The sequence below is a fragment of the Trematomus bernacchii genome, unplaced genomic scaffold, assembly GCF_902827165.1.
Source record: "Trematomus bernacchii unplaced genomic scaffold, fTreBer1.1, whole genome shotgun sequence".
NCBI classification, from domain to species: Eukaryota; Metazoa; Chordata; class Actinopteri; order Perciformes; family Nototheniidae; genus Trematomus; species Trematomus bernacchii.
Genome location: NW_022987593.1, coordinates 9,015,364 through 9,039,767, shown reverse-complemented (window position 1 = coordinate 9,039,767; position 24,404 = coordinate 9,015,364). Strand labels below are relative to the sequence as shown.

The window sequence follows — 24,404 nt, the reverse complement described above, 5'->3', positions numbered from 1 at the left end:
CTGTTAATAAACAAACATTGTATATGGGAGTCACGCTTTGGAGCCTGCTGTGTGCGCAGGAGCTGTATTTGAAAGATAAGTCATTTAATAAATAATCTATAATTATCTATAATTTAACGAGCTTATATTTTATTTAAATAGAAATCAGGGTTAGAAATGATTTTTAGAGTTTCATTTTCTTTACCGTAATCAACTGTGAAACCTTTCAATAACCCTGAACGATATTATTACATTACATGTTACTTGTTAGACGCTTTTATCCAAAGCGACTTACATACTCCATACTGTGGACAATCCCCACAGGAGCAATTTGGGGTGAAGTGTCTTGCTCAGGGACACAACGACATGCTGACTGCAGTGGGGTTTGAACCCCCTGATCAGAACACCAACGCTCTAACCACTGCGCCACACGCCTCTCTCGATATTGTACTCACATTACCTTACTGCATTTACATTGAAATAAAAAACACTGTGGATTGCTTTCTGTTGAAATGTGCTTCATAAACTAGCCTAACCTTGATAAATATATTTTCTACTGTTGATACGTTTACATTAACTCTTCATATTGACCTTTATATTTGAATATATTACATTTGATCATATTTTAACTCATGTGTAATGGCTGTTAAAACGCTGTACATTTCCCAATATGGGACAACAAGTAGTAAATCTAATCTAATGTGGGAACCATGGTCTGGGAAAGCTAGTCAATTAGTCAATACAAGCTGTGTGATTGTTTCTGTGTGTGTGTGTGTGTGTGTGAATGTGGCATTGAACTCTGTGTGACCCTTCAGGTGCAAACTGTGATTACAAATCAAACTCTCCTCCCCCGACCACCAAGTTCATCACAGTCCCTGATTGCATCTTATTGTGTCTTCTCTTTGTATTTTAGCGAGTAAAGGGTGGTTTGTCTGGATGTCTTTGAGTGTAATGTGTGAGAAGGGGTTGCCAGGGACAACAGGCCAGTTGAGGAATGATCCGCCTCCACAAACACTGGTCGCGCCGGAGGGAGGTGGGCTCGGTCGGGATCTAATTACAGGTTCACACTCAGGGATTGGGGAAACATCACCTCTCCTTGTCCCTGTCTTAACCTGGACTTATGCTCACACACTATCAGCTGGACCGCACTTTCATTGCAGTTTTGTCCTTGAGTCCCGTCGTGTCCTCATGCTGCATTATATGTGTCCTTGAAGTTATTATTCAAAAAGAATAATAATGATTTTTGGCCACTTCTTTTTTCTGACAGTAGATTGGTTTTGAAAACTAGTGCAGTGTTGAGACAACAATCTGCACCACAATGATGGAAAAAAGGCAATCTACTGACTTGACTTCATGTTTCTTTGGCTGCGCTCCTAACAGACACACCACTTACTGTTCTTCTGCTATATTTCAGCGAGCAACCTTATCTATAGTCCCTTTCTGATAACATAGAATGAATTAAGCTTAATAAGGAACTATATCTACAATCTGCCGTGTGACACAAATAACTGCAGTGTAATTCTTAGGTTGCTAGCAATACTGATAACGCTAATTACCAAAAATATTAAGTATAATATGATTAATAGCTTAATTAGGTAGCATTTCAATGTAATGTTTGGATCACCACTAGTAAAGCACTATGACTACATTACATTTCTTATGAAGAACGTGTATTCTTCAGGTCACTCTCTTAGTCTTCTTATTCAGGCGGAAAGAGACAACAATGTCATAAAGAAAATCACTGACATGCATGTGTGACTTCCTTCACTGCTCAGTACACGATCACTCAACTGTATCTCAACATAGCAGAGAGCTGTTCACTACTACTGACTAATCCTCTAAATCTCATATATAGTATGGTTCCTTTAAGGAGTATAAATTAAAGATTTGGGCTGATGAACCACCGGTGGCAGGATGTGAAAGGAGCTTTCTTACAAAGCTCTTTGAGAGAGAGTGTGTTTGAAAGAGACAATGTTTGTCGTTCTCTGGATTCATCGGCATAGGAGCTTCTTTTGAAGTGTTAAACAGCTCTGAATAATTCACCCCTCTCCAAATACAGGCGGAACTTTTAAACTATCATTTACATCGGTGAACTGGGTCGAGAGTGACTGTTTCGAAACCACACACACACACACACACTCATACTGTACACACAATGAGGTAACACCTGGTCGGAGTTTACTTTTTTCATTGACTGGTTAGTTGATGAATGCACAAACAAGGAAATTAGCTTTCTGACGCAACAGGAACGCTGGCAGTGACATCTAGAGGATCAACGCTAACATTAGAGAGTGACTTACCTGCTCATGTCCTCCTGAATATACAGTGAGAGCAGCTGTTTGGGGATGCTAAACGACAAGGTGCACTCCTCCATTTGTTCCCGCACCAGCATCCATTTGCTTTCCACTGTTTGAAATCTGTACACCTTGCATATTGGGTTCTTGAACACTAAGAGAGGGAGACACGGGAAGAGAAGAAAGGCATATTGACAAATCATAAAATATATCGCGTTTTCATCAATGATAGTTCTGACTATCCGAAGGTAAAACAGATGATCTAAACCATCTTTGACAGCCGGCAACCTCAATGACCGACAGACAGAAAATCCTCAAAAGTCACATGAGGTTTTAAGCATACATTTAAATCTATAATCAATACATGTGTCTGCCATAGATAAGGTGTTGCTCATCTTCCAATTCCTACTCTTTCCACTTCAGTGGCTGTTAATCTTTGCAATATTATTTCCCTCTTCGCTGGCTAACAGCAGCATCCAGCCCTCCCATTAAATACATGCTCAGATGCAGCCCCATCTTCTTCATTTTTTTTTCAAAATGGCTAATAGCAGCAATCGAAGGCTGGAGCCCAAAACAGCTCTAATGCTCTTATCTGCATGCTAGCAGCAGAGGGCAAGAAAGCTGTCTGCCTTGAACAGTGTTTACCACTCCTTTCCGTTTCCACAGCTGCAGTCATAAAGGAAGTCACTCAATAAGTCGGAGCTGAAGCACCCGGGGTGAAACGTTGACAATCTTGCTCTAGGCAGTCAGAAATGCGTGGCACCAGTAAAATGTTTTTTTCGCTTGAATTTAAAAGTCTGACTTCTGCTCCTGCCGACAGCACAGAGAAGTCTCCCCTCACCAAACCCTTCATACGGCACTGTACCCTGATCTGACCTCAGATGGCCCTTTCTCTCAAAGTCATCTGTCTAAGTGCCCGAGTCAAAGTAATCCTGCCGGGGCTACGTCATTTGTCCTCGAGTGTTTAAGTTCAGTGATGCCCTTCAATGCAGATGGGCTCGAGAAGGCGCACTGTAGTGAGAGTTCTTACAAAGCACGGGGATTTTTAATATAAGATGCAATGTCATCATGAGTTATTTTGTTTTCTACATTTATTTTGGGCAAGCATTTGAAATCAAAACATAAACCTGGTGATCATAAAAAGAAAAGTTGCCAACAAGAAGAGATGTTAATTTGATTATTGCAATGTATGAATCACTCTCTTCAGCATCAGCGAGAATGCTTTTCTGGCAGTATTTTCCTTAACGTTAATAAATCCCATAAAACTAAAAATGTATCATACTAACAAATATTGTCCCTGTAGCCGACGCCTGATGTAAAGCAGCATATTCCTGGTGCTTAAGACATCAATAATTGCCCCTCAGAAAAACACATACATTGGTGACATGTTTCTTCATTAATACGAGTGGTCACTGCATTTCATTTTCAGTCAGCCCTAGATAAATCGTTTTGGTGCATCGAATACTTGCTAGTGGAGCAAATGTGTATTAATCCACAGTTGAAAATAGTCCCCAATGAATTCATTATTTACTCGTGTTTGAGTGAGTTCCGCTACTACAACACCAAGCTGTTGTTAAAGATAAAGATATTTCAGACTTGTTTTTTTGATAATTATATCTTCAGCAGGAAGGAATGGGCTTGGGGCCAGAGATGGGGTAAGGAAATTGGAAAGTATTGAAAGGCAAACTAATGAGTTGTTAGCCTTGGAGAGCCAGAGCTTTCTCCACAGTGCTGATGGAAGGTCTGGTTTCACACTTTATCATTCTGGTTTATGGGACGAAATGCTCTGGGTAGTTTGTATTGCATGGAACCAATCACTTTTTATTTGGGGCGATGAGAAGCACAGGATGCATGGACAGTATCTTTTCAAACGTTAACACGCGCATAGTGGAGGAGGGGGTGAATGTCACATGACCAAAGTGGCCAAAGGCAGGCTTATAACCACTGTATTTTGTCAATTCTTTGGATTTGTTAACATGAGGTACAATGTAGTGTTATTTGCAGACTTCTAAAGTTACAAATTATGCACCTGACAAGATTTAATTTGGACATAGCCATAGACCGTAACCGTGATGAGCATCTTATGCCATTTTTAAGGCTGTGTGGCAGAATTCTTAACCATTTAACGACACTTCTCCATACAAAAACATTTATTTCACTCAAGAGACACATGTTCACATCGAAACAGCAACAATATTTCGATTTTTTTAAAGATTTTTGTTAAAAAGGCTAGATTTAACTCAATTTCTATTAGTTTGCAAACATTATGTATGGATATACTATGTACCCAAGACACATACATACATTTAGAGCTCCACTGAAGGACAATAGCCATTAGCCAAATAGACTATAGAGAGGCTTATTATTTCTTTCTGCACTGCTGAAGTTGATGTTGAAATTAATGATGATTAAGGTTAAGCTTGGCCCTGGAATCACCCCAGAAAGGATTCATAATTGCATCTAGATGACATGGTATACTCAGGCATTGTTGGCAAGGGGATTAGAGAAAGTGAAATGGATGACAAAAATAAATGGGAACAAGGAGACGCATGGAGAGAAGGGGGTGAAGGACCAACCCTTAATCAGAAGAGCGACAGTTGCTGACTTGTACCGCCGTCAGAGAGGAAGATTAACCCCTGAACTCCCCCCTGCCATCACACTAATCTGACCACCAATCAGGCGCCTCTGTTTCCCTTCCCGACACCTCTTAAGAAAATGACTTCCCGAGATGTGCTGTGCGTGGGTTCCCCCCCCCCCCTCCCCGCTCTCTGCATGCTCATTTCAGAAGGTAATAAAAAGTGGAAGAGCAAATTGCATTACTCAATCTGCCGGGGTCTGCAGGGAAGGTGTTGTTTTGACGCGCTGCAGATGTGCACCTGCAAACACGGCTGCACTTCACTAGCTAATGGCCACAGAAACAGTAAGCGACAATGACACCATGACAACAGGCGTAAGGCTGCGGGGGAGAGTGGGGAGCTGCCGGGAAATCTGGATAAAATAGGAAATGGATCTGTGGAACACTTTAATGCATGGGAGGAAAAAAGGAAACTAGTCTCCAAAGTGTCTTCTGAAAAAGGTCTGTGAAGTTTCAGCGCAGCAGGAGTTTGACCTTTTCAAGTCGAACCCTTTTCTGTCTGCATGTCTCTCATTTTCTCTGTAGAATTCGCTCCTTCTCTGCCAGTGAGATTTCTAGCTTTCTGGGTTGCCAAGAAATTAATCTCCCGCAGCGAGAAGTGCTTCCTTTTCTCTTTCGGTTAGAACCAACCTTTGTCTCACACTATACTTTCTTGCTACTAAAAGCAGGATGAAATATACATTCCACAACAAAATAGGATACTTAAAGGATAGAATAGAGTAGAAAGAAAGGAACATCAGAGAACACATACACTTGTTTTTTTTGGTTGCCATGTTATTTAGCAATGAATTACACACTACAGGCGTTCAAATGTGAATCTTACCTGGACCTGTCAGTGGGTTATTGTCTCTGTCGATGCAGGAATGGGACGCAGACTCACAAACCAAGGGACACTGGGAAGAAAGAGAACATACATTATTATAATATATTAATCAAATGTAATAATGGTATTTTTCTGAGGACCAGAAAGGCTTTAATCATGATAATGACGTACAATGACCACACCCATAAGCCAAGTAGCCATGAACAATAATTCACAGCTCACAGCGCACTGAGAGTTAAAGTATTCAATACCAGTAGTTGACAGACATTTAATCATCATTTTTTTAACATAAACTCTAAACATGTATGTGGATATATGTGTGGAATTTTTTTATAAACAGCTACAGATATAATGCATTAATGGTTTCATGTGAAAATGAAAATTATCTTTGCTTTGCATTACTACAATAATGCCATTTCATCTCAATGAAACTGCTGTATGCGGATTACAAACACTACATTTAAAGACTAAGGAACATAAGGAACCACACAGATCAAACACCTGCTTTCTATTTTCCTTCAAATGTTAGCGTGTTGCACTTCTGCCTTCACCGCAATCAGTGGTGTCACAGCAGGTGACAGCTGAAGGAAAACACACAGCTGTGATTCACAGACTGGGTAGCGGGTTACGAATGTATTTTCTCTGCTGCCATTTCAGTCCATCAACTCATCAAATAGTTGTTTCATCCTTTGACAGCACACATCAACTGATTGACAGTGCAGTATACTTCTCATATAAAACAACAACATGTCCAGAACAAATGAGATAATAAAAATACAAAATGAAGTGTCCTGTCCTCTGGATTTACCTCACTTCACTAATACGGATGGGGAGCGACACAGTTGAAATCTTCAATCAAAATGTGTTACTTGGCAACAGAGCTATTATCTTTAATGGGGTTCTTTCAGTGAACCGACAATGGAGATGGAATTTAGGAAATAAAATAGGCACCTCTACTTCTTTTCATATAATGAAATGTTCTAGTTTAGTTTACCAAACCCACTCTGACTGTCAACCCTTCATTCTCACACTTGACACATTATTACACAGCAATTATAACAGTGACAGATTACCATTCAAAATGTTTCCTATTTTGAATAATGAGAGGCCCCTTATTTCTACTTGGCAATCGTTTTTGTGTGTTTTTTTTTTCTGATTTTGCCTGCTGAAATAACAACTCTCTTGCATGTGTATCAGCTGGAGCTAGCTAATAAGGCTAACATCAGCTCCATGAGTTATCATACGTTGTCCCTGGTTGACTTTGTTAAGTTTCCAGTAGACTTTTTAAAATGCAGAATCTAGAGAAAAAGGGGCTTTACATGCATTACGTTAAATACATCATATTTTGGGAATTTTCCTCAGTCCAGCTCTTACATCCAGACAAAAAACACAGTTATCACATTTATACTTTCAAACATAAGTACCACAATAAAGTCCTTAAGTGCTTTGTGACACACTCCAGAGCAGCATAACCTCCTCAGTCAAACTAAACTTTTCTAAGCTGGTGCAGACAGTGAAGCGTCTCATAAGGCTTGTTAATTATATGGCTTGTGTTGGCCTTCCACTTCAGAGTGTGGCATACGGTGGTGCCAAGGACTGTAAAAGGGTAGAGCTGCATGACTCGGACATAAACTCAGCATCCTCTTGTTCTTTCATTTCAAGTAAGCCAGGTCAAATTATAGATAAATTAAGCTAATTTCTTTCTCGCATACATTTTTTATTTTGAATAACAATAACAGAGTGGTTTATGATTTCTTGTTACAGAAGAATACAAAGGGCTAACCAATGTGTTTGGCAAAGGTCTCACTATTTTGGGTTATAGTAGTTGAGTTTAAACTTCTCCAAAATGAAAAAGAGTAAGGGAGAAGGAGTTTCTAGTGTTACAATACACTGTTTCAGCATCTAAAATTACTTTCACACATTAGAGAAATACTGCAGAGAAGATATGTCAGTTCTTTTTTAACTGCAACCTAACAAACACATTTCATTTCGCAGCTGTTGAAGTGACACTGTAAGCTAATTTGCCAGAGATGCTAAAAATTGCACCTTATAAATTAGAGCAGATGCATTCATTCTTGTGGATTTACTGTTGTTGCGATATCCCTTTTATATGGCATAGTGTTAAGTATAAACAAGTTAATTTAACAACAAGTGCACAACTACTGTATACCTTTCCATCCTGACACAGCTTCTCATAAAACTCAAATATGTCCATGTAACAACTGCTAGGCCTTTGATGCTAAAAGCTTTCGATGCCTGTTGATGCATTAAGTCTGGGACTCATCATCAAAGCAATGCTGACAACTAACAATTTTTTTTGGCTCGCTGTCTGTCAGCTCTGCCCTGTTTGATGAACCATTTAACACGGCTAGACAGGACAACCTGTCCCCAGAAAAGGACTTTAATGACTGCTAGGAACTATCCATCACCTCTCCTCTCTGAGAAACTGATCCTGAATAAAAAAGACAGCCAAGCTCACACAAACACGAAAAATCCAAAATAAAACATGTCTGTTGAACAAATCAGACAACCTGGGAATATCAGCAAGCATACAAGAAAGATATCTGGTGATAAAAAGTATAAACAATGAGCCAAGGATCACAGCTGCAGAAGGAGTCTCATTTTAATTGAAGGCAGCGAACGGCGTGTGTTCGATGGAGCTTTGATGACTAAAATATGTAAAGAGATCAGATCAAAGGTGATTGGAGTCTCTTTCTTGTTTCGGCTGACTGTTTTTAAGCTGTTCGTGGGATATTCATGAGTAGCAGCGACTCAAGCAATGACCGGAATGATCAAACATGTGCTTTAAGCCCTTGGAAGAAAAACACACACACATACAGGACATTCAGGCAGCAGGTCACACACACTGCTAAGGTAAATTGAACAACAACTTCCCCACAAGTGAGTCTTGAGTCTCAAGTGACCCCCCCCCCCCCCCTTAATGTCTGTCATACCCCTTCTCTCTGTGCTGCCCTCATCTTCTACACAACACACAAGGGGAAACATGCGTTGACAACACACACACATGCAGGGCGACACATTCATCAAGGCGACATGGGCAGATTGTCAGTGACACTCTGGAGCCTAGCAGGGAACCTCCCTGCACCAGCAACTGGGGGGCGGGGGGGCAGAACCAAAGCCAGTCAGCCATGTAGAAGCCCTTGGTCAATTATATAAGACAGTGAGTCATACACACAACACACAAAATACACACACAACAGCAAATCCAAAGCAGACATGGACTACTAAGTTTCCCTACTGCCTTGCAGGGCTGTGCTGTAGTGAAAGAAAACGTTGAGTGTTCCCCTTTAAAGATCAGAAACATCATTAAAGCTCCTTCTTTACTTTTTAATACCCGGCTCTGGCTCTACAGCACACACACTCTCTTGACAAATGTTCAACAAATCAGGCTCCGTTAGGAGTGGACGGAAACAAATTAAGTGAAATCAGAGTACATACAACTTCATTTCTGGTGAGGTGGCAGCCCATTCGGATGACACAATCTTCAGCTTGCTGTCAAACTCTAAAGGAAAATACTCTTTCTTCCTCTTTCTCTCGCCTGATTATGTGAGTCACTCCAGAGCCGGGTTAAGCGGTATGTATTGTATGAGATTAGAGTGGAGACGGGGGCGGCGGAGCAGCAAAAAAGCCACATTGAAGAAGCATCTGCCACTTGGTGAGATGAAGGAAGGCTGCAGGCCTGGCGACACAATCCCACACAAACAGGGTCAAGTGTATGAATGTCGGCATGCTAATTTGGTCAGTCTCTATATAATCTATTCTATAAATGACAGAGAAACAACATAGACAGACATCACACACACACATCCCTCTAAATCCCTATTAGGGTTTACTGAAGTTTTTTTAATCTCATTGGAGGACTTGAGCAGTGCCAGTCTAATCCTAGCTTTAGCGCTAGGCATCTGCAGCACGGAGACTCCTGCTTTGTGTCTTCACTCGGGTATTCTACCTTGTGTGACGGTAACTCGGTGGTGATGTGGTCCAAGTCCACCTCCTCCATCTCCCCCATCTTCAAACGACTCACCACCACTGTTCCTGCTGCGCACACACCATCAGATGACCTAGAGGGAGACAGCAAGAGGGAATTGAGTTACATTTAATCTGTATATAAAAAGTATGTTCAGTTAAATGATCTTTTCCTCGAGCTACTTCCCCTCCAATGGCCTGACAAATATACATCTCCATGTTGGGCCCTCTAAATCTCCAAATCTAATGAGCTTACTCTGAGCAGCAAACAGGTTGTGGAGTTAACGCTGGAATCGGGACAATTTCTTTCACTGACAGATTTTGCAGAAGAGTGTGCAAGTAGAATAAACCCGAGCCTGCTCCAGAGGGGAAGTTGGCGGGTTGAGGGAAGGAACATTTTGTATAACTGCTCAAATGGCCGTTTAATAACCCCGGCTGTGTGCCCTGACAGACACGAAATTGATACTAGAGTTTTCATATCAGAGAGCCCGACCAATCCCGTAGCCAATCATGGAGCCATGATTAAGGAGCTGATAGAAAATCTATAGTATTGGCAGCAAGACAGATGCTCTCAAATGAAGAAAAATGGTCCCTGGGCATCGCACAAGCAAGTCTGATCACCTAAGCAGACCCATCTCTAATGCGCTCAGTTCCACTCCAGCTGGAGAAAGATATTGGATGTTGTGTGCCAGCCAGAGGTCTGGGGACACAGCGGGGGAAATGACACACCCCTGAGTAAAAAGGGAAAAACACAAGAAGGGTGATGGGAGCAGAAAATATGCTTTCAAGGCCGATCCATCTTGATCGGACACGAGGGGGAGAATATAATCGCGCCCAGGGGAAAAGAGGATAGGGAAGAAGAGCGTTGGAGGAGGAGGGGTAGGGACGAATGCGAGGGAATACAGAGGAGGATGTTTTGGATTCCAATGAGGGACAAGTGTCTCTGCAGTGGGACACTGGGAGCTTCAGTTAGCGCTTAATGTCTTGTAGCAGTCCCCGAGCAGAGAAAATAACATTGCTTGGTTTATAAATCTAATCATTGTCCCTTGCCAGACACCTGTCTCAGTGTTTACTCCACTGCTCATCTTTCTGTTTCCTCATCCTCTCTCTCTCCCTCTCTGTGCAACAGAGGAGAGCAGCGCGGTGGAAGAAAGTCACCCTGACTTTGAACAAACAGCGCGTAATGACAGTGGGCCGCACATAATCGAGGAGATGGAGATTAACATGCATCACATTCAGTGATTGTCGCCCCTATCCAAACCTCAGGGGTTACAGTGGCCCCTTCTACTCTTTAGATTGCACTAATAAAACTCTCAGTTTAAACAGACAGGGGAGGTTTTGTTAGGACTGCTTTAAGAGAATTGATTCATGCCTCTGAGAGATATATTGTGATTCTTTTGATTTGCAGCCAAACGTAAACTCAGCACCTGTTCAAATACAATCCTTATACATTATTGTCTGTGAGGAAAATAACTCTTCAGCAGCTCACTCTGGAGATTTGATTAAGCTCCTTTGCAGCATTGCTGGTTTATTCTACAAATTCTACAAAGTCAAGCAAAGAAAAGGGCATAGACATTAACTTCCTGACAGAGTGCATTCGGCAGTGACACAAACCTTCTTTTTTTGGAAACTGAAGTCTTTTATCATGCACAACTGACCCCAAATTAACTTTGAAGATTCTGTGGAGAGCTGTGAATTAAAGGAAGCGCGACTCCCCCCACCCTCACCCGCCCACCTCCCCTTCTCCTCCGCCCATCTCTTTCCGTCTGTTGGAGCTGGCAACGAAACAAATCTGCGGATTGTACTTTGCCTGCAAGCCCATCTAATTGGCCCAGGATCTCTTTTATGACAACACTTAATCAGACGACTTTGTTAGAGTGACACAAATAATGTGCTTAAAATGGCTGCTAAGAAATTGGCACGATTCAAAAGAGAATTAGTTATCAGGAAAGAGCATTACATTTAACAGTTATTTTCTTTTGAGAGCCTCCCTTGCAATTCACAAACACATTTTCCAATGAAGTAACATATAGTGTGATTAGCTTTAAAAAACGATCTGTACCCTGCTGGTCTGAGAGGCTCCTGATCTATGAGCCATATGCGTTATGTGCGTATAAATATCATAGAACAACTGCTCCATTAAGAGGCAATACATCATGTCTATAAAATAAAAGTATCCTGCTGTGTGTCAAATCTTCAATTGCCTCTTCTCAGAAATAACAACACTCTTTCTTTTTAGACACATTTAAAGAGAATTCACAGTATATTATCCGATAACAATCCCAAAAATAAAATAATGACGTTGAGTTGAAACATGACTTACTTCTTGCCAAGTTCAAAAAGTAAGGAGGCTCTTTGTTTAATAAATGTTATCCTTGGAAACAAAATACACAAGCTGAAATTGCCTAATAAACATAGACAGCACCGGCTATTCAAAGAGAAGACAACAGGTAATTAATCGAGGTGACACCTTGAGAGTTCGTCAATTAATCTAACCGCCCCGCTGCGGTTCTTGGTCGAAAGAAATCTGACAACTCGTACAATGACTTTAATCAATTAAATGATACCCTGAAGGAGAATGTCCCTAATTTTTTAAAAAGGTACCCAGAGGGAATTCAAGATTTATAAGACTAACTAGCTTTCCAAAACCACCACACTTGGCAAACAAAAACAAAATAATGGTTCCAGTTTGAGTTAATATATTCAGCTTCCTTTTCAATGAGAAATAAACACAGTACCACTGGATTTTCATTGTATTAACAGGACCATTATTAGCCCTTTCCCCTGCTACTGTAAACACTATAATTACTTCCGTTTGGTGGTTAGAAAGCACATACAGATGGTGAACGTAATTATTTGTGATTCTATTCCTTGTTGAAATGAGCAGGCATACTGCGATTTAATAGCATGGCCAAATGTTTTTGTTTTGTTATGAGTTTTTTTAGTGAACAGGAACAGTGCACAGTCAACATCAACAATTTATGAAACACAGAGATGTGATGTGCTGGGATTTAGCAAGTTTCTATTTTCAGCTCATAGCCTAAATAAGAAAATATAAAATGTCATGTTCTAAGTACATTTGGAGATACATTAGATGGTTGCTTTGTCTTGGTTTGTAGATTCAACCTTATATTTCTTATTGGGTCTCCCTTGAAAAAGAGATCAATGATCTCAATGGGATACACCTGGATAAATAAAGGTTTGAAATGAAATGAAAATTGCACAACTTTTTTGTGCTCTGAATATAGTGAAAGTGGTACAGCTCTGTAACTCATTATGTTGATGACAATGTGCATGTCCTTAAAGATAGTCAAATGGACAGAAACAGACAACTAGAGGAGTACAAGTGGCCAACCAATGCCCTCTTTCTGCTGCCTTGTGAACCTACAGAAGAGAGGTTCACACAGGGAAGGACAATTGTAATATATTTTTGGCCTGAATCAAAACAGCCCTTGGTGGGAGAAGTTCATAAAAAAAAACTTCAAAGCAGCAATATTTCTATGGCCGTCAGGTGCTATTCTCAGTGGGAAGCCTCACAGAGGAAAAGACCTGACAGCCACGGAAATCGACCAAAACACCACCGGCTTTCCCCCCGCTTCAACTGTAGGGAAGTAAAAAAACACACAGCAAGACCTGGAAAAGCTATTTTGTTTCTTTTCTGTGGATATTTCCCACAGAGGATCTAGTCCTTCAGGACACCTTGAAACTGTGCATTGCCTCTGGAGGAGGAGTGGTCTGAGAAACATAATTGACAGGATCCTACACGGGCAACAGGAATGCTGCAGCCGTGAAGTGTAGCAGGGGAAGTGTGGATGGGATTCTTGACCTATATAAAGCTGGACGGGTGGGCTAAATATAGCACCGGCTACTTTTCACTGAAGACAGATGTTGGGACACAGGACTGTAATAACGGGGAACGCCAGCTATAGAAGGGTTACTGAGAGTCCTGATTTGTATTGGGGATGAATGGCATTACCATGTGACTCAGCAGTACATCCACATTTTGCAACTTGAGGACTGACTCAATCAATAAGACTACACTGCAGGCATTGTTCATGGAGCAGGCCAGAATCACCAGGGGACCCTAAACTAAGCACACACTCTCCGGCTTGTCTGGACCACTTGAAGTATATTCCCAAAGAAAAAACTGCCCTGGTTTCCTCTTGATGAAAGATACTTCCACAAAAATACATATACTCAGTCTGAATCTGGAATTAATGCAAAACAAGCTGTGTAACTTGTGTTAAAGTTTCATAAACAAATCTGTTTGGTAAGGACATTTTATGCTTGAAACGGATGAGTTAGCATCACATTTTCCATCCAAAACAGGATGATTTATCCCGACTACAGCAGTGTGATAAAACTCTCCAACATGTAAATTTATGCAATGTAAAAAATATGTTTGTCTGCTGCAATACATCTGTAATATGCCGAATGGGAGCTATGTCGAGGCAATATGCATACTTGCACAAGATTTGTGAGTTTTAACGCATCCTATTTGTTCCAGTCCCATCACACACACTTCTGTATTCTTGCATGACGAGAAGTGTCTTCACACTACATTTACTTTTATGCTGGTGCTTAACCAGTGTCAGAAACAGTCCCGGATAAGCTGTTTTCACAGAAGAAGCAAGGTGGAAAGAAAATGTGCAGAAAGGATACTATTTCGTTTAACCAATCACATCAATACAGGCTGGAGCTCAAAAGAAGGTGTTTGATGAAGGCTGTGTGCAATGTTTATACATTTCACAGAATTTGAGAAAGTCTAAAGGGGGAGGTGACGAGAAAGCTGTTTATGTAGAAAAAGAACACCAGAGTTAGAATATCCCTGGTGTTACATAAATACAGGCTACTTTGGCAGACACATCTTCATAAATACATTATTCCTGGTTAGTTAGACACAAATAAATAATTTGTACTGTCAACATGAATAATTTCCCATTGCATTGCAGCTGTGGGAACTAGATACTGCATATTAAATATTAAAAGTAAAATCAACAAGATTCAGTTTGGTCCAGCCCATTACAGTAACAGGCCATGGGAAAAAGGAGAAGCAAAAAAGATGGTGTCAATTGAACACCGCAGAACATGTGTGTGGTGTCAGGATGTGGCTTGGATGAGAAAAGGTCAAGAAACTGTTCTCACCCTCTCCGCCTGTTCTGTTTACCACAGGCCTGTAGAGACCTATAACACTGGAGCAGAAGAATAGATGCTGCTGGTCTCACTGTTCATGGCGGTATGAGCTAATTGTGGTGAACTGCCGATGCTTATGAGAATGGATTCAAAGCAGTGAGCTCTATGAAGTGGTGTGGTGATGATTTATTTGTGTAGGCTGACCCTGAAATTAGCATCCTCCAAATGAAGCAATGGGATTTTTCCATTGGATTTCTGTATAATGCAGAAAATAAGCTCTGTGGCAAAGACACATGTGTGATACTTAACACTTTGTGTCCAGCAGAATAATCTCCATATATTAAGACCACTTGTTGTTGTTGTTAATATGTGGTGTTTCTCAGTGATAGTGCAATTGCCACATGTAAGAAGCTATCCTTAGGCTATAAAGGAACTACATCAGTGTTGCATGGATGCACATCAGCACCTCCAAGGACGATTTGTGTTGGCTTGATGACTTTAATTAGTGTCATTTAGCCCCTTGCTGTTATGACAGCTATCCTCCATGACATCTTCAGCTTGTGTTAACAACTAAAAAACACTTCGAGACAAGGTAACCTGAAAAGGTTCAATGCTAACTAGTTTGGGGGTTTTAGGACTCATTCCTGCAGCACTCTAATGGTCTTTGTGTTTAACAAAACTTTACTATCCATATTTTCATGTGATCTGCTAAAAACATCTCAGTACTTTACATAGACACTTGGATTCTTGTATTTAAATTCTGTCTCTACTATTTATGTGTGATTTTATCCATATTTATCTTAGTTTTGATGGTAAATTGACTGCATTAATATAGAGATGTTTCAGTCTCTGCAACACCTGCTAGGTAGAATAACATTCAAACTCATTTTGGCCATCCAGAACAATTTGAGGAAAAGTATCTTACCCAAGGTCACATAGACATTATTACTGCAGGAGCTAGGAACAGCTGCCCCATGTTATTTTGCAGCTGCTTAATAGTGAGTTTATTAATATATTAACTTTTTCTAACCCAGGTTGTTAATATAATCTAACAGGAACTACTGTCAATCATCAATCAGCTGCTACTACACTTCAAAATGTTCACACACACTTACTGGGATTGACACAGGGCGCAGTGGGATGCAACATTGAGAACACACACTACTGTGGCGTTAATGGCCTTTACCGCTGTGCAGAGCCCTTTAAACTAATGTACGACAGTTGTTGTGTGCCAAATAATTAAAGTTGGATATAAGGTCTGATATGCTGTATGAATTGGATTAGGGCTAGCACTAAGAATCAATCACGAGGAGAAATGTAATAACAGTCTATTAATCCCTCACCTCACCCAACCAACACACACACATTATCCATTGTCTGCTTCCAATACGAGCTACACACACAATCTCATAATTACTGCAGCACGATACATGTCCTGTTTCAGATGAAGATGATCAAAAGGTTACAGTTGTGTGCATACGTGTCTGCCAATAAAGTTTGCTGGCATACATTCAGTGTGAAGTCATTGAAAAGTTAAGTGCGGATCAATGACAATTGAATGAGTGTGGGTGGAGACAAGGCTTTAACATGAGAGGGCAGGCGATGCAGAGCTTAGATAACACCCAGATGACGACCTTCATCCCCACTCTCTCAATGAATACTACGTTGTCAACAATTACGTAGTTGGGGGTCAAACTAAGCCATAAAGCCTCTCTTCAGAACATTAAACAACTCTATAAATGCTCACACATGCACATGAGTGTGGAACAGAGAGACACTAAGGCTTCATAATTATTTGTCAACATCCATAAAAGAGACCACATAACAGCGTCTCCTCTCATCCCTGTTCAACTGATGGTTATGTTGTGTAACCTCTCCTGAAAAAGGAACACACATCTAGACCACCACCACTGATTCACTGGATAATATTACGGTTATTAATATTGTTTGAATGAGTTTTGTGTTTAAATTATGTATTTTCTTTTAGTTTAAACCCTGGCTTGACATGGACATGCTCAAATGAATAGGAATAGTTCCACTTTATATACGGTTTTTAGCATCTGTGTAATAATTATATGGGAAATTGACACCACTTCTATGTTAGAAATGGTTAAACACTTAGCCTGGCTTTGTCGTAAGGCAATAAAATCCACATACCAACACCCCGGCTGCTGAGTGTCGCTCCATATTAGGTGTAAAGATATGTGACACACAGATGTGGGACTTGTTTTTGTTACCTGAAAATCTGCAACGGGATCTTTTTCGTGGCGCTGGGAGACCGAACAGAACAGAGCCATAAGAAATACCTCAGGTGAGGACGCACTAACAAGCCTTTGTCTGTGCTTTCATTGGGGGATTGGAACGGATGCTGCAAGCAAACAAAACCGTGTGGATGCATCTGTGTTTTAGGGAGGAAGAAAGAGTGTGTGTGAGAGCGACAGAAACACACAAAGAAGCAAGAGCTCCTGTTGCTCTGGGTAGTGATTGCTGTGTGCTGCAGAGAAGGACTGTTCTGTCCTCAGATTGCTGTCCCGATCACATTATGTGACTATTGTGGTGTGCACTTTACAGAAATGTTCTGAAACAGGGTGGTCACACATTAAATGACATTTCGTGATACTATTTTAAGCTCGACATTAGGCTACACTGTGTGACCTTATCGCAACGTCTTTCCCGTGCATGCATCTTTTAGAGGGGAACAAATATAAACTTAAATGAACAGCTTTAGTGCAGTGTGCAGAAGTCCACAGGTATGAAATGAGATTGATAACGCTGTAATACAGTACATGTCTTTATCTGTGCATGTCTTTGAAAAGTGCTTAAGGAAGCAGTTTAAACGAAATAGGTAAAAGCTTGAATACACTAAATGGCTGGCGACTTCTAGAAATGTTACTTTACTTTAAAATGCATTTAATTTGTACCAATATTTCCCCTTGTTATGTGTCTGTGTTTATTATATCTACGCTATTTTAAATTAATGAATTTAATATTTTGGGAGAATAAACATTTTGATATTTTGGGTTGTATCGTATGTTATTTGGTCAGTTCTTTTAGCTTGTAATGTCTCTTTGTATTACATCAACTCTCATATTTGAGATGTTTTAGTAATATATATATTACAAAATACTTTCTGTTTAGTGTTTGGGCCCCTTTTCTTAAGCTGACTTTACTGTTTGTGAATCAGATGCATTGATTTATTGATACTGAAACCTTGAGGGATTGTTTTGTCAACATATTCTTTTCCAGATCAAGGATGAACTGTTATCCTTGATATTTCTCTTTCTCTCTCTTTAGCAGTGTGCCATGAGAGAGGGACAGCATTGTTTTATTCCAGCTCTACAGAGAAGAAGCTCAGCTGGTGTTCTTCCTCGTCTCTCGTTGCAATCCTTATTTGCCCCAACCATTTAATTCAATTTTCTTCCAATATATTCTTAGTTTTTTCTCTTTCTTGTGCAAATTGAGGCCAAAATGATATGACATAATTGTTACAAGTGTAAAGTATGTCCATTTCTGTTTTGTTACAGGCACATATGTTAATTCATGTTCTCGCAGGATATGTGGTGTTGCTTAGCGACACAACACTAATTGCGGTCTACCATTATCCACTGTATTAACAGTCATTAAATATGTGCTTCTATCAGAACATCGGGAATTAAACATACACGTTTTAGAAATGAGTCTGAATTGGTTTCAATTTCAATCATCTTTAGGTGTATTCCATACTTTACAAGCATTACTCTACAGTTGTACTTTCACAGTAATAATTTCCATGAGTAAACAACTGTTCACAACCCAGAAAATAAAAAGGAAGCTCCACTTTTAGGAAAAAACACAAGAGCGTCAATCTGATTAGATTCCTGCTACTTCCAAATAAATGATTGGTTGCTTGTTGAGACTATGTCTGTTTGTGTGTGTTAATGTGTTTGTGCGTGTGTGCGTGTGTGTGTGTGTGTGTGTGTGTGTGTGTGTGTGTGTGTGTGTGTGTGTGTGTGTGTGTGTGTGCTTGTGTGTGCTTGTCTGATTGAATAAAATGTCTGTGCTGAAAAACTTGCGACTAGATCCTATTTGTTAGGAACTTTACAGGTGGGAAATACACTTGCCACCATCAATAACAATATGAATGCTGGAGGAGACTGCAGTGCCAAATACAATTCATCCAAAACACTGACCAGCAGGCAGGGATTACCAATACAATCTAAAATAAGCATCAGCATGGATCTTTTTCAATAGGGGGAATGAAACTGAGATGTTTGCTCTGAGGGGGGTGCTGGACTAAAGGTCAGTTTATTACATTTATTGAAATAGATTATCCTCCGGGCCGTTGCACATGCCATATGTTCTTCAGTCCAAACTGCTCCTTGTCCCTGCATGAACAGGCTACAGAAGCTATGTTTAGATATGTCAACATGGCGGAGCTGCAGAACAGAAGAAGATCTTAATCTTTTGCTGGAACTAGATGAAGATCTAGGAGAACACCAGCATTATTACAGTACATTCAACATATCTCATTTGAAATGGTGAATGTAATAACACTAATATGCCATATCTTAAAGCTGCCTTCATATGACCAGCTATTCTATAGTGAGAGCGGTGTATCCCTGGGCGTTGTGAACCGCTCAAAATGATTGCCAAGAACTTTGCTCAAATCATTTAACATTGGACCTTGCAATGCTGACTTTCAAGGTGAAATCAATCAGCTGTATGAAGCAGTGCAAGCTAACAGGGGAGTTCAAAAACAACTCTGCACCCAACCTCTCGTTGAGCAATTCGCAAATGGCTTATGATGTGAAGGCAGCTTAAGTATACATTTAAACTAAATAATTGAGCATTTGTTCACTTTTGCTTTTGGTTTATGTTAAATTCATTGGCCTTTTACAGTTTCAAGCTCATGGAAGTCATACATGCCTTAAAAAGCTATTTTACAGTCAAACACACACATTACTGGGAATGAACTGAAACAAAGACATCCAATGTGGAGATAAAGATGATAACAACCATGTGAGTCTTAGGGCTCCCTAAGGGAGTCAAAGTCACTTAAAAAAACTCGATAGGAAAGGTCATCCATAACTCTGCTATGAAAACTAGCCTTTCAAAATCTGATTAGTGCAGGCAGCAAAGAGCTCCCTTCTTCTTCTCTTTGGTGAATGAAAGGGATTTAAGAGCTGGCTTTTCACAGGTCATTGGAAAAGACAAGGCAAGTATTTAACATTCTGCTTGCTCTCCGTGTTAAAAAGACACAGCGATGGGGTTCTGCAAAGCTATGCGTCCTCCTGAATAATGTAACTTCAGACTAACATGGAGCCATTTAGGAATGTGAACCTTATGCAAATAGTGGAGGGTCTGTACTCTGACTGTAATAATAATAGAACCTCTCTGCTTCCTCCTTGTGCAAAAAGACCAAACTTTAGGCTAGACATATTTATTTTACTACTGCTGCACCTCCATCTCTGCCTCATATTGAAAAGAAAAAAGCCCACGTACATAAATAAGATACAATTCCAAGGTGCAGTATACTATTACTGAGTAATGCAACAAAATAAATATTTGACCTTGACCTAAAATAAAGAATGCATGTTTAGACTAGACACAGTCAGCATTCATTACAAAAACATGAAAGCTACTGTATTTACGTCTTCCAGTCCCTGCGGTGTGTTTGTTTTCTGTATGTGTCTAAGCATGCCAATGTCCAAACCAACACATTCATTTGCACCTCCAAACTCCTTCTGCTCACACACTAAGTATATCATGAGAGGCCATTTGCATAAATTCAGATGATCAACACAATAGAGATACAGCACATACAGCCTTACCAGTGTACTCCAAACAGTGTCAACATTATGAGTCAACATGAGCTTCTTGTTATGGTAATGGGGGAACCATGTCACAGTTGATATGGAGCATGCATGATTGGACAAACACAAAAACAATAGAGGAGAATTATCTCTAGAGATTTCCGAAGGTCAAAGGAATCAGACATCAAAACAAATACAGCAGCAAAATGAGCATTAACCTTCTCGTAGTGACTACACAAGTCTTTCAACCTTGAAACTGTTTTGCACACATTTTATAAAGTGGCAGGGAATGAAAACTGAGATCAATAATTGTTTAAAGATATTTGGATATTTTGGATTTTGGATTCCTTAAAGAAAGTAAGATCAGATGTGCTTGTTTCAAATGCTGAATGTTGACTTATAACTTACTATTTTAGAAATTGAAGCTAAACAAAAAGGTAAGACCTGATTAAAATTCAACGTATTAAAATGTTACTGTTGGAAATCACAAGTCTCCTCTTTACCTGCATCCCAAGACTGTCACTCGAGATCTTTACCTCAAAAGGCTTCAATCAGAACAAGGGAAACCACTATCCCTAATACTGTTATGTTGGGAGGAAAGGGAGGGGAATTTATTTCTTTAATCCATTAATGATAGAAAAATCATCCACCGTATATCCACCATTCACCAGCTTGATTACACAGTGCACACTATCTCGGATGTTCAGTGAACCACACTACCATCATCTACAGTTGTATCGGTCACGTAAAGGCCTTTGCACATAATGTTGTACACCCATGAAAGTGATATGATTGGCTGATATTTGCAATTTGACTGATCTCTCTCTGCGTGTCCTATTAGATATGTTTTCCAGTTAAGGTTGGACAAGCTATACTCTTACCCTATTATCCTTATTAGTACAAGGGGTCCAGTGACATTACACAAAAAAACAGAAAAGCTCTGCGTACCTCGAAATTGGCCCATGGGGTAATCATCCAATATAAGTGGAAACAGCTGTGTGGATGTCAGTGTTTGTCCTCTTGCATTAAGGACAAAATACACTGGTTTTATGCGCTTAATGTTTGGAAATGGACTTACATCTAGCGCCAATCTACTTTCCGACAACTCATAGCTCTTATATACTACATTTTCCCTTTCGCACACATACGCTACATGGTGCCAAACCTCTCATCATCTGACCTACTGCTCATTCACACACTCACATACCATTTGCTATGCATTCAGGAGCAATTTGAAGTACAATTTCTTGCCCAAGGACACTTTGCCATGTAGACTGGAGAAGCCGATCTTGCGATTACCGGACCACCCGCTCTATCTGGTAAACATGGCAGTTCCCTAATATTTGCAATCCTTAAACTTCTTTCAACTTTTCATATCTTTGGTAGGCTGCAAAATCCCATCTTACTTGAAAAGTGGGAAAGGATATAAAAATGAGAGAAACTGCAGATCCAAACTTCACAGAGATGAGATAAGTCTTAAGCCTCCAGATGTGTGAGTTATACAACATCACTAGGAGAGAGCGTGTGTGTATGTACAAGTGTGCTATGCATACAGTCATATGTCCAAATGTACACATTTCTTCAGATTTTTAACCGTTTGATTTCAAATTACCATAAAGATGGAATTATGTAGATTTGACTCCCTTATAAATTATGTTGAGATGCAGCAAGAGGCAGCAAATTGTTTTATGATGCAAGAAATAAAAACATTTGAATATCTAAAGCCATTATATGTCTACAAATGTACACTACATTGCATTATTGAGGGTGATATTGAACAGCGAGGCTGACAGGATATTATGCATGACCTCGCGTTCTTTGTTGCACAAATTGGAAATGGAGCGAGTGGAAGGATTGCATTGCTCTCCGTTACATGGTCCCAGCAGGGTGCTTGAATGATGGCACACAACAATTTAATCTCCAAGCAAAAATAGAGTATGGCATAAAAAAAAAAGACAGAAACCTGTGAGACACGATTTTATACACCTACTCTCCCTTTTTCCTCCCTCTATGTTGTCCTCATTAGAGTGCTCTCATCACTTGGACAAGGACTTGAGCTGTGCCCCTAGCATGCCTTCGCACCATGTCGGGATGGATTTAGTAAATCTCTCCTCCTTATCTTTGTCTCCAAACACATCCCGCTTTCCTTTCCTCGCAACATGTATCTGTTGTGTTGCAAAGACAGCTATAGCAAGACAAATGATTGACCCAGGCTAATAGATCTTACCTTGTTTATTGTGAACGTTAGTTAACAGCTCTCACTTTGCTGGGGGCTTTAACGGAATAGTAATTAGTCATGGCAGGTAATTAAGAGCGCTCGTCAATGAGATATTTCTTTGTTTCGTCCATTTTCCTTTGAGAGTTGCAGTTGGATGCCAAGCTGCAGCATTGGCCAAGTTAGTTATTTTCATATTCTGCCCATGAGCCCTGATGCCTGGGGGATCTTAGATTATGCAGAAGAACTATGCGGAAAAATGAAGCATTTTTACTATTGAAGGAGAAAAATGAGCAGGCCATATGTGCATTTATTTTTATCCCACCTGAGTGCCTTCTCTCCCTCTTTTACATACATATGTGGCATGTCTGCATGTGTATGTGTTATTATTACCATATATACTGCATGCAAAGTGTGAGCCTATGTGTTTGTGTGTGCATGGTTATTCTCATGTGTGTATGCACTTGTGTGCATGGTAGGTGATGAGATTGAAAACCTATTCCACCTGTATAAAATGCATTATATTCAATTATTCCTGACTCACACACACACAAACCCACACACACTAACACACACATTGGCTTCCAAGAGTCCCCTCAATGTGCGAACTACAGATAAAACATTTCCCACGAGCAATACAATAAAATGCTATGGCCTTAAGTGTCCTTTAGTCTCCCATAAATGCTTCAGTACATTTGTTCCTCCATTCACTGCTACATAGATAAGATAACTGAATGTATATGTTTTGTAATTATCCTCATTTTAACAATTGATTTTCCCCATACTAAAAATTCCTCCACTTTAAATTGAGCAGCTAATGACTACATAGTGAAAAATGGCGACATATGTATGAGTCTGTGCGACTGTCACATGGGAGGGAAGAAGACTCCTTCCACAGAGTCGTATAATAAGCAAGTCTGCTTTGGCACACAGGCAGATAAGTACACACATTTTAATTTAATTATTGTCTGGCATTTTTGTGTCATGTTGTTTACAATATGGAGATCATTAATTTAGCATTTCCCTAAAGGACTCTTTAACCAAATGCACACAGAATGCTATTTGTGTGACTTAGTAAGACTGTAATCACAACCACTACATGCCTAAGATCAACCCAAAAACCTTACTATGTGGGTATCAGCTCTCTAAACCACAAATGAGAGGGAAGTCCCCGTAATCTGGCTGTGTGGAAAGATTAACGTCTCCAGAAGATGACTAATTTATAAAAAGCATACATTTTCTTCTGTAGAAGCGTATCTTAGTTGATCTTGAGGCTTTTAGGTCATGCTCAGATACAAATCATTCACGGGGGATACAATGTGAGGGAGAGTGAGCTTTCTCTGGGTAAGTGTGAAAATAGGTCCATGGAGATAGTGAGTGCTCTGGGAGGGGGGGGGGGGGCAAATCATATTATCATGATAGCAGGCTCAACTGTTGGTGGGATAGCAAAGTGAGGCTCTATCCAATGGGAATGGATGAATAAGCCATGAAGCCAGGCAGCCAAGCCACTGGTCTGAGATAATGTAGCCCTGCCATAGCAAATATC

The 24,404-nt window shown here is 40.2% G+C and overlaps 1 protein-coding gene across 7 annotated transcripts in view; it reads right to left on the bottom strand.

The window, feature by feature from the left end:
* inpp4b (inositol polyphosphate-4-phosphatase type II B) overlaps positions 1 to 24,404 on the bottom strand; it is a 149,144-nt gene that overhangs the window by 67,240 nt on the left and 57,500 nt on the right. For all 7 annotated transcript variants that reach the window (XM_034129527.1, XM_034129528.1, XM_034129529.1 and 4 more), the window contains 3 exons: positions 9,702 to 9,813; positions 5,732 to 5,801; positions 2,280 to 2,427 (listed from right to left, as the gene is read on the bottom strand). In XM_034129527.1, the coding sequence (XP_033985418.1) occupies positions 2,280 to 2,427; positions 5,732 to 5,801; positions 9,702 to 9,813 (330 nt within the window). The remainder of the gene's footprint in view (positions 1 to 2,279; positions 2,428 to 5,731; positions 5,802 to 9,701; positions 9,814 to 24,404) is intronic.